The sequence below is a fragment of the Passer montanus genome, unplaced genomic scaffold (assembly GCF_014805655.1).
Source record: "Passer montanus isolate IOZ18808 unplaced genomic scaffold, ASM1480565v1 scaffold8, whole genome shotgun sequence".
Taxonomy (NCBI): Eukaryota; Metazoa; Chordata; class Aves; order Passeriformes; family Passeridae; genus Passer; species Passer montanus.
The window spans coordinates 12,907,384-12,924,304 of record NW_024373256.1 but is presented as its reverse complement, the minus strand read 5'-3'; the positions used below and the strand labels follow the sequence as shown (position 1 = coordinate 12,924,304).

The 16,921-nt window shown below is 40.2% G+C and overlaps 1 protein-coding gene across 2 annotated transcripts in view; it reads left to right on the top strand.

Moving 5' to 3' along the window:
- RBFOX1 (RNA binding fox-1 homolog 1) overlaps positions 1-16,921 on the top strand; it is a 1,145,409-nt gene that overhangs the window by 265,786 nt on the left and 862,702 nt on the right. Inside the window, exon 3 of one of the 2 annotated variants that reach the window (XM_039732124.1) lies at positions 2,618-2,650. The exons of the other annotated variant lie outside the window; for it this stretch is intronic. Within the exon in view, the coding sequence (XP_039588058.1) occupies positions 2,618-2,650 (33 nt within the window). The remainder of the gene's footprint in view (positions 1-2,617; positions 2,651-16,921) is intronic. 2 annotated transcript variants of the gene reach the window in all.

The following is a 16,921-nucleotide window of genomic DNA, read 5'->3' as shown; positions in this document are numbered from 1 at the left end:
GATAATTGTCAGGTCTTCACAGACTAACAATAGCCCATTAATTTAATGAGTGTTGTTTGACCCATCATATTAAATGAATGTGTTTTACTCTTTATTAATTCAACATCAGCTTGAGGAATGCCATTATTTTAAGTAGAAACACTCCATCTTTGTCTCCATTGGTGTAGTGGTGAGTGTGCTATCAAAGATCACAATCCCTCTGGCGTGAGGATCACTTTGCAGAGTTCCCAGAATAACTCGGGGTATGTTCCTGTCCCTGTGTCCAGCCTGGGTGCAGATGTTCTCTCAGCTGTGTAGCTCTGGCTGCTGCAGTGTTTCAGCAGGGTGACTCTGCTGTGACAGCCTGGCACCCTGACCTGCTGTACCAGGGTCAGCTGCTGCTGCTCTGCTGGACAGAAAGCTCCTCTCTTTGCAGTGTCACTGTGTTATTTGTCATTTTGTTTGATAATTTTTCATTAGTATGCTTGGCCTAAGAATGTGCTAATGGAATTTGATAAAAATGTAAAGCTGGGAGGAATTGCTAACACAGAGTGTGTTATCCAGGAAGAGATGGATGGGCTTGCAGACTGAAATAAAAGTGAATTAATGTTAGTAATACTGAGGAAAAGGTCATGCTTCTAAGACTAACTGGAATTCAACTGCTGAGCAGGGATTTATCAGACAATAACTTGGAGAAGAAAGATAGGGACATAATATGTCCAGTGGTCCAGCTGACCACTGGGTGACTGTAAAGCACCAGGAAGGTACAAAAATATAAAATAGAAATACAGTCTTTGGACTGAATTATTAAAGGTGAATTATTAAAACAGAAGGGTAATTGCCTTGCAAGGCATTAGTGAGTCCTGGCTGGAATAGTCACATTGTTCAGCTCTATTCACTTTTCTTGCAAAGCTGATAGGGGGAGAAGATAGGCACCTTTGACAGAGGGTTTAGAGCAGGATTTATGGCAGATTCAGGAAGCTCCACTCCAAATTCTGGTGGTTTAAGACAGGTTTTTGGTGTATCCTCTACAATATGTGCTTTTAGTCATTTGCCTCCAAGAAAGATGTAATTAAATTGATATAAGTGGAGTGTAACTCTATGAGTCTATTAGTAGAAAGAACTTTTTGTGAGGGGATGCTACCAGAGTGAACTAGAGGAATGCCACGAGGGAATGGATGGGTGGCTTTTTGTATGGTTTATTTTGGAAAGGAAAAATAACTGCTAGCACCAAAAAATGTTGATGAAGAGGATTAACAACAATAACAAAAAAGGCAATAGGTTGTTTGTAACTAAATAGAATTTAAATAAGGTCAGTTCTGCTCGTGTGAGAGAAATTCTTGAACAGCTTCAAAAATCCCATTAGTGACAAAGATCCACATTTCAAATAGAGCTGAACCTGAGTTTGAATCAGGTTAAATTAAATAACTGTTTGTGATTGCAGGTGCCGTGTTGTGTTGTGACAGGAGTTCATTTCCATTCCTAAATTCCTTTGGAATAAGTTTTTGATGAATCCACAGATGTCTTCCATTGAACAGCAGCTCTGCACACAAATTGTCTCCTTTGCTGTGCAGGCTGAGCTCTGTTCAATAAACTGTGCTCTCCTCCACCTTCCCTCAGCCAGGGTCATGGCTGGGCACTCCTCCTCCTGCTCCTGGGAGCTTGGGAGAACTGGGGATGTCCTTTAGAAGTGATGATTAACACCAGTATAAAGGAAGATCTATTCTCCTGCAGACAGAATTATAGCTAGGTGTCAGTCTGGAATTTGTGAGGAGACTATTAAGGGCTTTTCAACCTAGTACAGTGGTGACAATATTGTGACATAAAGTTCTAACAAAGATTTTTGTCTTACAATGTGGTTAAACAGCCTTCAGAGTCTAATATGAGCTTATTAACTTCGTGTCTCTTGTTTGACCTATGGCACTGTATATGTGTCTTAAAATGTTTCAGTTCCTTTAATATAAATTATGTATTTCTGTCTATTGCCAGCAGTGGGTTTTGTGCAGTTTTTCACAGCAGTTGACTTTGTATCTCCCTGGTGTTGGACACTGACCTGAACTGAGCTCAGTGTAACCCTTGAGTGGCAGTGAACTCATTGATTTTTGTGCTTCAGGGCAACTTTGGCTGCTGGAGGTCAGCTCTGGAGCTCCCAGGTGGCCAAACCCTGGGCACCTGTGCCCAGCAGGCTGTCCCTAGTGAGAAGCATCTGGCAAAACTTCCTTTGTCCCACTCCACATGGAAGGTGGCCTTCAGACTGTGTTGCTTCTACCACTGTGGAACTGAACTCTTTTCAGGGTGTATCCTGGGAATTGTGTCTGGCTTGGAAAGCTTATGGTTGCATTGCTCATCATCCACAAATTAAAAATTAGTAAAAACAGAAACATATTTTCCCAGTTCTCTTTCGGTATATTTCCTGGATTTTTACCCAATATTCCTAAATTTTACTGTTTTAATATATGCCTGGTTTTGCCTTCTGAAGTGCATAAGAGATGAAGAGTCTCAGTGTGAAAGACAGTTCTCTTTCAGTTCTGTTCCCTCAAGCCATCAGAACCAATTGATGTCAGTTACCTCAAAAGCCAATTAATCCCACTCCTGTTTTGCTGGATCAATACTAATGCATTTTTCCTGTAATTTTCAGGTTTTGACATCGCTGGATGCCAGCAAAGCTGAGGTAGGAAATTCTATCTTATACTGGTGGAATGTTAATAGCTCTCTGTGTTTCTGATAGAGGAGCCAGCTTGCTTACAATTTTGGGGTGAAAGTTTAAATTACTTCAGGATGGCATTTGTGCTCCTTGTAGTGCTTAACGAGCCAATCTTTGGAAATCTGGTCATGGTATAATATTTAAGCTCACAAAGCCCTTCTAGGAAAGTTTTGCCATTGTGCATGTCTTTCTGAAGGTTTCCATGGCATCAAAGCCACACAATTCAGAGGCTTGTTCAGTGTTTTATTTCCCACCCCCAGAAGGTGCAAGCTGACCTTGCCCTGTGCCCTTCCCGTCTTCTCCTTTTCTCCTCAGCCAAGCAGGCTTGTGCCTGCTGCAGAGGTGGTTCTGGGGCTTGGCACGTGTTCTGTCCCCCTCCACACCTGCTTTGCCTCTTTCTTCTTGTGCCACATGCCAAGAGCTGCTGGAACAGACTGGAGCATGGAAGAGCAGCTGGATTTTGTGCCAAGCTGAGTTCTCCTTGAATTCTGGAGTGCCGTCGTCAGTGTTGTGCGTTAGGTTCTTGACATTGCAGCGGGTTAGCTCGATCCTCTTGGACTCACATTTATTTTGTCAGCTTTCCTCTTGATGTGTGAGTATTTCTGAATGGTCTGGAGGTGTTCTTAGAGGTGAAAATATCCTGATTATTGGAGTGTGTTTGGAATAACCGACTGCTAAAGCAGAAGTGGCAGTCCTTTGTGAGCATAAACATGTTTGAATGCCTCTCCTGAACAGTGCTCCTGAACAAGTCACTGCACTTGTAATGACTGGCAGATATTTTAATTTGGTGCACAGTGCCTGAGTCATTTATTTGTAACGTCAATTGGAAGCTCAGAGTGTTCCTCTGTGAAACCCTTCTCGGACTCACAGCAGAGAATTCGTGGTGTGCTCCAAAGCTAATGTTTAACTGTGACAAAATGTGTCGGTGACTCTAACTGCTGGATAAATTTTTAATATGAACCTTTGGTAAATTAAATTGCATTATTAAAGAGGATAGATAAACCGTGCTAGTTACTTTCAAGAACATGAGTTCACTTGCAGACTGCAAAAGAATGAGATCATTCATTTTTATTTAGATTGAGACTGTAATATCAGCATTCAATTTAGCTGGTCTGATTCAATTGCATACTTGGCTTGTCTCAGGGAATTTCAGGAGTAGGATTTGTATCTGTTTTTTCACTGTTGCACTGTTCAAATGTTTGGTGCTGTTCTATCAGGAGCCCACTAATAGTAATTTTCAGTTTCTTGTTTTGTAATGGGATTTTGGGGCTGAGATTTTTCACTGTGTGGGTACTGCTATTGACTCTGCTGCCTTCTATGCAGTCTGTTTTCTTATTTATTTGTCAAATGTTCTCATGTACGTTTTTCTCTTGTGTGTGTAAAATTCTGGGAATATTGCAAGTTTCTGCACTGGCCAGTTGAATTGCTCTGTTTGTTAGTGCTCTATTGATTCCAAAACCTTGAGTTAACACATTTGGCTGTTTTTTTAAGAGCTCACCAGCTGAGGTTTGTGGCCCAGCCTCTGGGCCTGCTGACTTTGTAGGCACAGATCTGTGTGTGAGGTTATGGTTGGGTGCTGTTTCTCCCATTCATGAAAGTGCTCAGAAGGATTGCCAAACTTCCCCAATACAGGGCAAATCTTAATTGGAGGTAAAGGGTAATTAACTATTTTCCTTAATCAGGGCATTAATGTTGTTGGGAAATATCTGGCTGAGTGGAGTAACTCACATAAAATAGAGTAACAAATAAAAAGGTAACAGGCATGCAGAACTGCTTGATGGATTTTCAGCTTGAGGGAAATGGTTCCTTTGTCGTAATGGCAAGCTTCTCAAAATTTCTTCCTGGAAGCCACACGGGCACAGCACCACAGTTCTGGTGGGGTTTGGAGGCCTTACACAACTGTGGGCATGAGAGGACACAGAGGACATTTCCTTTGAGAATAGCTTTGAGAATAGTGGCCCTGAGTTTTGCCTAATTTGATTTGATTTGATTTGATTTTGCTTTATCTTTGGGTCTTCATGAACAGTTCTGAGAAAGCTACAACCCCAAATCCCCTTGTTCTGGCTCACCTTTGTGTCAGGTCTTGTCTCATTAGAGCTCCTCCATTGTTTGCTGTGGAGTGCTTGTGTGGAAGCTCTCTGCTTTTGAATAAATAAGCACTTAGGTTTGTTTTCTAAAATCTTTTATCAGAGCCTCCACTTGGTTGCTCTTGAACTGTTGATCTGAGTAGTCTTGAAATTTGTTTATTCCTTTTTCTTTGTTCTTAGGTGACACTGCTGTGTTCCCTTACTAAATTTTGTATGAAGTCTGGATGAAAACTTAGTGTGTTTGTGCAGCTCCTGAATGTTTTAGGAAGATACAAACCAGCTGGGTTTTGTTCTAAATGCTGGTTGCCACATAGCACCACAGAGATGAGAACATCTAGAGGAAGCTGTCAAGTGATCCCAGGACCTTCCTTCCATCATTTAACACAAAGGGACAACAAATAGTGGCAGAGTCAAAGCTGTAGGCAGCAAAGCCTTCCAAAAATAATTGCCAAATCTGCCCACACCATGTCTGTTAGGGTCAGAGTCTTGTAAATATGCAAGTTAGAGGCATCTTAAAAAGGAGTAACTTATGCATAGGGAGTCAAACACAAAGATTTTATCACAGCCTACCCTGGTTTCTTGTTCAAACCCATAACAGATTCTGTTAATACTATTACAAAATGGGCCTGAGATCAGTCTCAAATAAAGCTGTACACTATAGCAATTCCCATAACACACAGTAAGATAAGTTTTCATGTAATTTGCTGGAACAAGAGTTTGAGGAATAAATTTTTTCCATTTTGTTAACTTTATCTATTACAGGTATATGGCATCTAGTCCTTTTATTGTTTTCTGTATGTACATTTTTCCCCGTGAAACGATGTCTCATTCAGCAAAGTATTTGACTTTCCAGAGTGCTCTTCCTTCTAATTAGCAGTGAGAATAAATGATCTTTATGTTAGGCAAAGCATAATTTCTTTTCCTTTTTCTGAAACAAATGGTGTTACCAAAATAGAACAGAGAAAGCTTGTTGTGATTCCTCTTTTCCTCTGCAATATTTGAATAAATGATACAGTGAAGTTCAAGGCCTTCTTGTGAGAAGTGAGAGGTCATGCCTGATTGAAATACAAGTTCAGCATAACTGAGTGTTAACTCTCTGCCTGCTTTAATGGGAGGAATGTCAAGGCAGCCTATTTTTTACTCTCATAAAGAAAAGGGTGCCAATATGTCTCAATAAAATGGAATCAAAATCAACTCAAAGCCCAAGGAGGTTGTTAAATCACAGTTTACAGGAAACCTCAGAATAATAAGGAGAATATGGCTCTAATGATAACAGAAGTGTGTCTGATTTATCCAGTGATCCATCAGATCCTTGATGACCAGGAAATGTCACTGTTAAGCCCCCTTATCTCTGATGTGGCAGGAACAGGTCAGGCCTGGGGAGCAGAGTGTTCAGAAAGGGCCAGCACATGGATTCCCTTCTTCCACCCTCTGCTGCTCCCTGGGTGGAGAGAGGAGAATCCACTGGCAGGACAGACAATTTCACTTGTTTTTGATTTGTACAATGTGTGCAAAAACCCTGTCTGTGTGCAGGAAATGTGTTTGCATGAGCAGTATGAGTGATGCATGTGCAAGGTGTCCATGGCAGATAGGCCTGAAAGCCACCATGGACCATGGTGTGAGGGAGCTGGGGGTGCTCACCTGGAGAAAAGGAGACTCAGGGGTGCCCTCATGACTCTGCACAGCCCCTGAAAGGTGCCTGTGCTCAGCTGGGGCTGGGCTCTGTCTGCAGCAGCACTGACACAACCAGAGCACACAGCCTCCAACCGCACCAAGGGAAATACAGGTTGGGTATTAGGAAGAAGTTTTTTACAGAAAGGTGATAAAGTTCTGGAGCGTTCTGCCTGGGGAGGTGGTGCAGTCACCATCCCTGGGTGTGTTTAACAAAGCCTGGATGTGGCACTGGGTGCCAGGGTTGAGTTGAGGTGTTGGGCTTGGCTGGACTCAATGATCTTGAAGGTCTCTTCCAACCCAGGGGTTCTGTGATTCTGTGAAGGGTTTGTGCTGGCTTGTATTATTGTCTGCTTGTCTTGCACGGCTCCTGGGGGCCCCCAGCCCATCAGGCTGTGCTGCACACTCTGCCCAGTGTCTGACACAGTCTGGAGGTGATGCAGAGCAAGAGAAATGAAGGAATCTTGTGGTGAGGCAGCAGCAGAGCTGGGGTCTCACTGCCAGCAGGACCATACCTGCTGCTGTTGCCTGCTCCTGATGCCAAGGTGAACTAATTCCTTTTGGAAAAGGAGTCAGTGAGATGTGTGTGTAAACAGATAGCAGAGCCTGCTCAGGAGATATGCCTCTACCAATATTGTCCTACGGTGACTGCTTTGATGCTTTGCAATGTGCTCTGTTCCTGCTAGACTTATAATTCTTTCTGCTAGCTCATGAGGAATTTTTAAATCCTGTTGGCTGTCTGATTGATTTCTATGGGAAAACTATGATATCAGTGGGAACTTTATCTGGGGAGAGATGAATGCTTGGTTGGATGCTGTCAGGGTAAATTGCAGGTGCTGTATTAAAACCCCACGGCAGATAAAAACATGTCATTCAGCCTCCCTCCCCTCCCTGCCCTACTTTATTCTCCCCAGCACACTTAACATGCAAGGACCTCGTGTGCCATCACTGCAGGGGATGTGTGTGCTCAGGACAGGAGACATTTCCATTTCTATTTTCAGGTTGTTTTTCAGGATGAGTGAGTGGATTACAGCTTCTCCCCATTCTGGTGCATCAATACTTTGCATCAGCCACAGTTTTGCTTGAAACTGTGCATTGTTAATCTTACCCAGCTCTGTATTCCCTCTTCCCTCCAAGTGGATTGAGGCATAGAGTGATCAATCATGATGACTAATAAAGAATTTGCTATTAGTAGTTTTAAAAGTTCCTATCTTTAGGATCCTTAGCAAGAAAATACTTGCTTTTAAAGAAAACTACATATCTAGAGGAGTATAGCATAAAGCTTTCCTTATAGTCATAATTTTGATTATTTTGAGTGTTTAAAATCTCTGCAGCTTGTAGTGGGACTTCAGAATTTATCAAAAGGATAATTATTGCAGTAAGATTGTAATTTTTGCTTGGTCTGTTCACTTTAGATTTGGCTAAATCAAGCTGTCACAAATTGTGTATAAATAGGTACCAGTACTTTTTCTTAAAAAGGTAACAGCAATTGTGCCATAATTCTGCATAATATAATTAAGAATATTTATAATTGTAAATTGTAAAATCAAGACTTATAAATTAAAATTATTTTTAATTTTCAAGCTTTTATAACTGAACAGTTGTGACTGTGCAGAAGTCGAGATTTTGATGTTGTGACTTCAGTTATTTCCACTAAAAAGTATTTTTCAATCATGCAAGCTGATTAAGGGTCTGAGCTCCCAGTGAAAGGTGTCCCTGGGTAACTCAGTGTCCCATATAAATCCTGCTGAGCACTTTCTGTGTCTTCAGATCCCCAATAAACCCTTGATTGGCAGTGATGGGAGCTCCCAGCTGGAGCAATTATCCTGACAAGTTAATATGGACATTGCAGACGTGGCAGGAAGGAAATTCATGGCAGTGTGTGCCTGGAGGGTGACCCTCGGATGTGCCTGGGGTGCAGCCCCCCCTGAACACACCAAATACCTGCCTTCATCAGGATTGGATGGATTCCCCTCCAATTTTATTACCAAAGGCAGAATCCTGACTTCCTTTTGTAGTTTTGAGCTACAACCACATTAGCTACATATAGATGTAAAAGGACTACACAAAATGGATGGAGAAGAATTATACCAAGTTTTCATCCATTTTTAACTTGAGCATGAGTTTCTAGGATTGTGTTCCTTCCCTCTGAAATCCTGTGCAGTAATTTTAAGCTGTGCAGTGTGAGAGACAGTCTTGCTGTAGCTGCTACTGTAAAACCTAATTTGCTGCATAAAATATGAGAGCTATAGTGAAATATGAGCCTGGAGAGCAACTCTTTTGATCTTGAGTAGTCAAAAGGTTGGCATGTATAATGGTATGAAAATAAATGATGTCAAAACTGTAGGATATAATTTATGGTTTGGGGACTACTTTACTCATGGAAGCAGAAGCTTCTACCACTGAAAAGCAAGTAGTTCAACAAAAGATAATGAATGGAAATTACAAACTTTCATAATGCCCCTGATAGAATGAATTGTGCAATACATCAGTTTAAACACAACCAGTTGTCTAATTTACTGGTTATATATTATTAAATAGAGCATTTATAATACATATATGATTGGAACTTAAACCTTCATTTTGTGTTTCTTTAAATAAGTACTAGGCTTTAATTGTCATCCAGTTTGGCAAGGATAAATTACCTTTACTCAGGTCAAGTGACAAAAGCTTGGGTCTTGTAGGCTTTTAGAAAGTGCTTTGTGAGGTGTCCCAGCACAGCCTGAAGAGTGCCCAGGTGTGTCATGGTGCTCCTGGGAGAGGGATCACAAAGCAAGGGCAGAATATTTGTTGACTGCAATCTTTATGGCTATGATATCATGCAGGCTCCTATGTGTGCCTCTGGTGGCTGAGACTCTGCTGCCTACACGGGCTTTAGACTTGGGATTTTTTTTTTAAATATATGTATGAAAAATCTCCATGGACTAATTCAGTTACCTCCATTTGCTTCATTCAATGTTTCACAACCTTCCCCAATAAAGTGTCTATGTCTGCAAACAGTCTTTTAACTGGTTTTGGGAGTTTGGTTGCTTGGGTTTGGTTTGGTTTGGTTTTGTAGTGAGTTTGGTTTGGTTTTTTTAGATTTTTTTCCTGTTTGTTCATTCTGTTTGTTCGGTTTTTTTGTTTGTTTGTTTGTTTTACTTATTTGTTTGTTTTGATTTTGTTTTTTGGGCTTTGTTTTTGTTGGTTGGTTTTTTTGAGCCTCTTTCGTTTTGTCTGCTTTGTGAAGTTTCCACAGGCTTCTCTTTTGTCCTTCTCTCACCCAAAGGCTGCCCAGTCCCTTTGGCTGTGGCTCCAAGGCTGTTCACAGACAGGGGGGACCCAAGGCTGGCGTTGTGTTTGGTGTCACTGCACTTTGCAGAGTGAGATCCTGCAGGGGAATTGTTGTACCCAGAGCTCCCCAGCCTGATGTGGCTGTTTGGATTCAGCCACTGAGCCTGAAACTGGAATTCACCCCAAGGATCTAAAGATTGCATCCCCACCAGCAACCCCCCCATTCTGCCCAAATCTGTTTGGACAGGACTCCTAGGAGGCTTCTGAAGAAGATGAGATTTAATAATGACAGCAGTGAGCCATCCTGCATGCCTTTTCTGTGGGTGTGGATATAAACACACACATTTCATGGACATGTGTCTCCAGAATGTGTTTCAGTAAAGTGCATCAGGAATTTGATGGTGACAGAAGTGAATATAAGCTTGTCTCACTAAAGGGTTGGTATTGACTTGAAAGTGCACTTTGTTTATTGATTCTGTTTCTTACTTCCTTTCCACATCCTCTTGCTGAATGCTGTAAGTTTTCACTGCCTGTGGGAGAAGCTGGATGTGTTTTGATGAAGGTTTTAAGGTGCTGTATTAATCAGACTTCTGTCAGTCCTCAGTTGTGGATTTCAAGAGTATCATACTGTCAGAGCTCTAGATGGGCCATATTGATCTTGATGATTAAATCAGCTAAAGGAAACTTGATTTCTAAGGGAAAACTTAATATTCTCAAAGCTCAAATGTCTCCTAAATATTTATAGGTGAAGAAAGTTGATCAAATACCTTTGTTCTCTGATTATTACAGTGAGCAGCAACACTTAGTTCAGATTCTCATTACAGTGATGTGATGTGATGTAGTAATATATAAATTCCTGTGTATGTGTTTTCAATCATGTGAATATGCAGAGGTAACTTTTTTCTTCTATCTTGGCAAGGCAGGAAGATAAATAGGTAAAAATGTGTATGTGTTTAAGCAATAAGGTTGGTTTAATGGTTCTTGGGGGAAAATTTCCTGTGGTACACAGTCGTGACTTGATTGAACAGGACAGAATCATGCAGTTCAATTAATGTGCAAATATGTGTTCACTGAACTTTCATTCCATTTATCACATGGACATGGAAATAGGGTCATTTTTTATCTCTGTATTATGTATATGACATCTTAGTTTGCTTCTTGCATGCTGCTATGGGGAAAATAGCAACGTGGCACACCACAGGCAAAAAGAATTGGAGATAAATTCCTCAGCTGTCACAAACATATTTAAGTAGATCTTTGTTTGAAGATAAATCTCTTCCTTCTGCAAGGACTAACATTCAGAAGGCCTTTGCATGCTCTTCCCATTAAAATTGGATGTATTCCTTGGCTGTGTGCTGGGGAAAATCATGGGCAACAATTGTCATGTTTATGAAGTACATCGTTAACAAAAGAAGTGTACTTACAGAAAAACATCCAAAAGAAGTTTTAGCTGAAAGTACATTAATATTCACCATTTGCTGTTTAAAATAAGGAGCCAGGTATTTCAAAGTAACTTTTTTTCTGATTCTTACCAAGGTTTTCTTCCATCTTCAGGCCGAGTGAAATTTGTTTTGGGACTGTTCTCGTTCCTTTGACTAATTATTGTAAATCAGGTTAGCAGGAAGATTCTTACCAAGGTTTTCTTCCATATTCAGGCTGAGTGAAATTTGTTTTGGGACTGTTCTCGTTCCTTTGACTAATTGCAAATCAGGTTAGCAGGAGTACAGGTGGTTATTCAGTTCTTACACTGAAAACCTATACTGGAAATTCTGTTAGTAAAAAGTAGAGTGAATAAACTTCTGCCTTTTATTTTATTTCTATAATTGGTGAAAAAAATTCTTTTCTCTTGATATGGAACAAAAATTTACAGCAGCAAGGGCAAAAGATGAAATTTCATAATGTAAATAAATGTGATAAAAATTCCCTTCTTAAGAGCCTGGAAGAATACTGGAAGGTTAAGAATTTCATAGTCTAAAGACAAGACCTTTTGGCTGATATGGGAAGCTGTAAAAATTAAAAAGTAGCTGAATTCCACATGGAATTGTAGTATTTACAGGCAGGGCTTATAACCTTTAAACAAACCACAGGCCAAATTCTCTGCCAGGGAAATTGGCAGAGCTTCATAAACTTTAATGGAGCTGGGCCTTAATGGAACTGTGCCAGGTTTTAGGAGCAGTGAACGTGATCTCAATTTAGGTAGGAGGTGACAGAAGCTGAGAGAGAGAAAGACGAGTTTAAATTGTTAATAATCAGTCCCCACAGGTCACTTTTAAATAGAAAAAGGAACTTCAGTGTCTGGTCAAAGCCAGATATCTTTCCATCAGATATTCAGCTCAACAGCTTTAATTTATATGTGAAAATGCAGGAAAGATTGGATTTCTTATTAATTAAACCTTGTACTGCTGCTTAACATGGAGCCCAAAATGGGCAAAATAGATATTTTGGGAAAAGTTTCTGAATGGAATGTGAGGAGTTTGTACCAAACAAACCATAAGTTCCAGGGCAGGACAAAGGGAAATGTTTCCATCAGTACAAACACATTGATGCATCACTTAGAGAGCATGAGGGGTTTAGGTTTAGAGGAAATAATGTGTTTACAAAAATAGATGTTCATAGGCAACATCTATTCACAGGTAAAGCAATTGTGAGCCAAGCAGCATTTTGGGTTGGGACTTCACCAGGAAGTTGTGGAAGGGTGCTGCTGCCCATTCCCATTGCACATTTAAAAACCAATTTTCTTAGCAGCAACACTCGCTGCAAAGATGTAAATATCTAGAATTATGGGGGGCATTTGGGGGCAGTGTGTGTTTGATTCATTCTTTTGACTGAAGTACTAAAATATTTTGCTTTCCCATTCATGTTTAACAGCCACTAAATGTGTTTCCTACCCTTCTGTACAAACCCAGGGAGGGTTTGAGACGATTTAAAACTGCAGTGGTTGCTTGGAGAAATGTTCATGTTGCTCTAATAGGGGAAGAGAAAATCAGCATTGTTGTCAGTCTCCTGCTTTGCATAAGCTGGGCTCTGGAAGGAGAACAGCAGTACCTGTATGGTGTAGCTGCTTCAAGGAGAAAAAAAAGAGGAGTTGCTGCCCAGCACTGCAGAGGAGAAAACAGAGTAGACTTGGGAGAGACTCTGGAGTGCTGGAGGAAGGTGTGGAGCTGAGGAGCACTGGGTGAAACAGAGCCTTTCTCCTCCCCAGTAATGGCAACTTGGGAGAAAAAGCAATAGCCAAAATACTTCCTTTTCATGAGTTTTCTTAGAGGTCATAATTAGAACATGTCTGTTGTAGGGGAAGCCCCTTTGCTTAGGGAAGATCTGCATTTTCCACCTTAGGAAATGGCAGATGACAGAGGCGGCCTGGGGTGTACAGTTGCTTGTTAAGGCACCTTTTTCCCCAGCAGGTCCACATTTCTCTGCCACTGAAACATTATTTTAGTTTCTGGTCTGATGAAGAGTTTTCAATTATTTCTAGTGTGGAAGTGGTTTATTCACTTTATAATGAATTATTGGCATATGATGAATTTTTGCTGAATTAATGAAATGGTCTAACTAAAGGACATTGTCTGTTGGATTGGGAGTTTATGATTTTGGGACTAGGCTAAACTCTTCAGAATCATCTTCACAGGGTTTCTATAACAGAGTAACTCCCAGCAGTTGCTTTGAAAATTGCTCTCCTCACTGTATCTCATTTCCTTCTTCCTTATGCCCTTTGTTCCCAAAGGACATAGTGAATGTCCTGAGTAGGATTTGAAGAATTCAGAGTAGATCCAAACCATCTACAGAAGCTCAAAGAGCTCAATCTTTTAAATTCGGTTACATTTTAATGCAGACTTTACATTCTCACACTTCAAACATAGCACAAGAATTTCTTTCCTGCTCTGGATTCAGTGAATGTCTTTTGCTGTAACTTCTCTGGGGAGGCAGAGCAGCTCCCAGCTGAACAGCTCTTCACATTCAGCAGGACTTGTGAAAACATGAAATTGGAGACAGCATCGTGTTTGAGCTCTAGATGATTCATTCTGACAAATAACACAAGGGCATCTCCAGATAAACATAGATGATTACATGTTGGTAAAGCCACCGATTGTCAGGAGACCAGAATAATGTTCTAAGAGGAAATATCTGTGGTGTTTAATGAATTTTGAAGCATCACTACAAAACCTGTGTTACAAAACTGCATTTTAAATCAATACTGAGAGTGTGCTGAATTTATAAATTCAGTGTTCAAGAGCAGGGCTATGTTCATCACTTTAGTTTGTCTTGCATGGACTTGAGAATCCAGTTGGATACTGGTTGTACTTTTCAGAAGAGAAGCTCAGGAGCAGGTTAAGGCCTAGACTTACATAAACAGAAAGCTGAACCACACAGGCAGAGTAATTTAATCCTGTTTCTGTTAAGCTTTTAATAAATACTTTATTCATTGTATCATACACTCCATCATGGTTCTTCTCAGAACAATGTTTTAGGAGAGATCCTCCAGAAGGAGAAGAGTTAATGGCAGTGACAAATATTCCTGAATGTTTCTGTAACTATCAGAAAATTTGGTTTATGGCTCTTTACTTAATGCTTTAAATACTAAATTAAAGGAGCCATGGAGAGTAGTCAAATGTGTCTTTTTTAATAATTATAAGAGCATTATGGCAGAGAGAATGTGACAGTTTAGAAACCATAAGAGCCATTAATTCAGCTGCCTCTCCCACAGGTGATGGGTGTCTAATTCCTTATCACCCCCAGCCAGTGTCACTCTGCCACAAGGAGCAGGTGCTTCACCTCAGCTTCTAGGTTGAAAAATTGCATCTCAAATATCTCCAGTCTCTTAAATCTCCTGAGCAGGAATGATGATATGGAAAAGTGAAGTGTTTGGTTTATGTCACCCAACACTTAAAACCAAAAACAAACAAACCAACCAGTCCCCAAACAAAACAAATTAAAAAATCCCCCTTGCTTTTTACAGAATGACATAAAGTGAAGACATATGATTGCATTTTGATTAAAAGTAATTACAAGTAACCTTAATTAGCTCCTGATCCCGTGAGTTTAGGGGAATGCTCTATTTAAAATGAACTAATGCAAAAAATTTAATACTTCCATAATAAACAAAAATGTTTTTTCCTTCATGCTTTCCTCATGTTTAAAAGTAAAGAACTCTGAAACATTAAATCAAGTATAAAATTCCTGGAACCATTAGGAACCTCATTGTCATCTTTCCCATAACTGGTTTAAACATGGCATTTTCATGGATAGGTAACCATTTACTTTCTACATGAGTTGCTGTGATAAGAATTTATTACAGGACCTCAGGGAAATGTTGTTACATCTATTAAAAAAAAGTTACCATTAATTTTGTAGAATTAGAACATCGATTTAATTTGGCCTCCTTTAATTGATGTTAGGCAGCTTGGGAACGGATGTCCTCACTTTGTAAATGCACTTAATCACTTCTTGCTACAAAACCTTGAACATAATTTTTCCAATCAGAGCTGACAGTTGTAGGGTTAAAGCTCAACACTAATAAATTCACAGGGACTAGATACTGTACTACCTGCTATCCTTCTTCAAAACACTGGCAGAGCAAAGCAAGTCTGAATAATTTTAATTAGATAATCTCACTATGCATTCTTTTTCTAAATAAATTTTATTTGCTCCTGTTAGCACAGTAATTCAATTTGCTGGTGTTTGTCTTGGAAAAAAAAAATCCTTGTAGGGCTTGTAGGGCTGCCAGCTGGTGCACAGTGCAGAACAGAGGGGCTGGAATTTGATGGCATTGGGGTGGCATTTCTGAGGGCACAGATGCTCTAGCAGCCTATGGACAAAGGCTCTGGCAGGGTAAGGGTCAGGCAGCTCACAAAAGCAAATACCAACATGCCCAGGTTAATGGTGGCACTGTCAGGGAATGACGTGGAAAGAATTTCTTTAAAAACGAGTCTGCTTCTTCTCGTTGTGGTCATTCTCCAGCGTTCTCTATTTCGCTTAGAGAATAAGAGATTTGTGTGTGAGGTGTTTCCATGACTTATTTCTGGCGTTTTATCAGTGCTGCATTCATAGTTTTCCCTGGAGATCATGGCCCAGGTAAGAATGAGCTGTTGCTAGGGGGAAGAAATAAGAAATAAGAACTCCAGAAGTCCTTTTCCTCCAGAATACCACTTTGCTCTGAAGTGCTTTCCCTCTCATTATTAGTCTTGTTTACAATTTCCTTGGCACTGGGGAGGAGCAGCAGGATAAGAGGGCAAAAAAGTCTTTTGCCTTGGAAAATCTCCTCAAGTAGTCAAAAATCAAGATTTTTTTTTTTTTTTTTTTTTCCCCACCACCAGTACAGTGGTGAAAAATTTCTGTGGCAGCCTTTTAGGGTTTTTTTAGGTTACCCACCTTTTTTTTTTCTATCCTACTAATGAAGAAAAGCTCTGGTTATCTGTTTCCCTCTCATTATTAGTCTTGTTTACAATTTCCTTGGCACCGGGGAGGAGCAGCAGGATAAGAGGGCAAAAAAGTCTTTTGCCTTGGAAAATCTCCTCGAGTAGTCAAAAATCAAGATTTCTTTTGGTTTTTTTTTGTTTTGTTTTTTTTGTTTGTTTTTTTTCCCACCACCAGTACAGTGGTGAAAAATTTCTGTGGCAGCATTTCAGGGTATTTTTAGGTTACCCACCTTTTTTTTTCTATACTACTAATGAAGAAAAGCTCTGGTTATCTGGATAACCCTCTGGTGCTTCAGCTCTGTTTCTCAAACACTGTTGTTGGGCTTTTCTACTTGAGTCACTGTGGGACTTCCCTTGTGGAAAAAGAAAGTGATCTTTCAAGTCACTGTGACTTTCTTTGTGTATTTTAGTAGCGTTTCAGATTCCATAAATTGGGCTATGGCTGATCCAAGCCTCTCCTGAGCTGGCAATGGGAGCTCATCAAAATGCCGAGCTCAATTCTTCCCTCAGTTCTCACAAAAAAAATGAGGTGGGTAGATTAGAGGAAATTTGTGCAAAGCAAAAACACATTTAATAATTCAAAATTGGATGAATGAGTAACTAAGCAGACCTTGAAGCTGAGGCCTTTCAAAGACAGAACAGAAGCTGACCATGTACATGAGCTGTTCTATGGACTTCCTTTTTCATTTAGGCTTTAGAAACTTTTTTTTATCTAAGGGCAAAATTAGTTGGGTTTTCAGTTCATTGACTTGAAGACTACTCTGTAAATAAATAGCAGAGAAAGGCTTCTA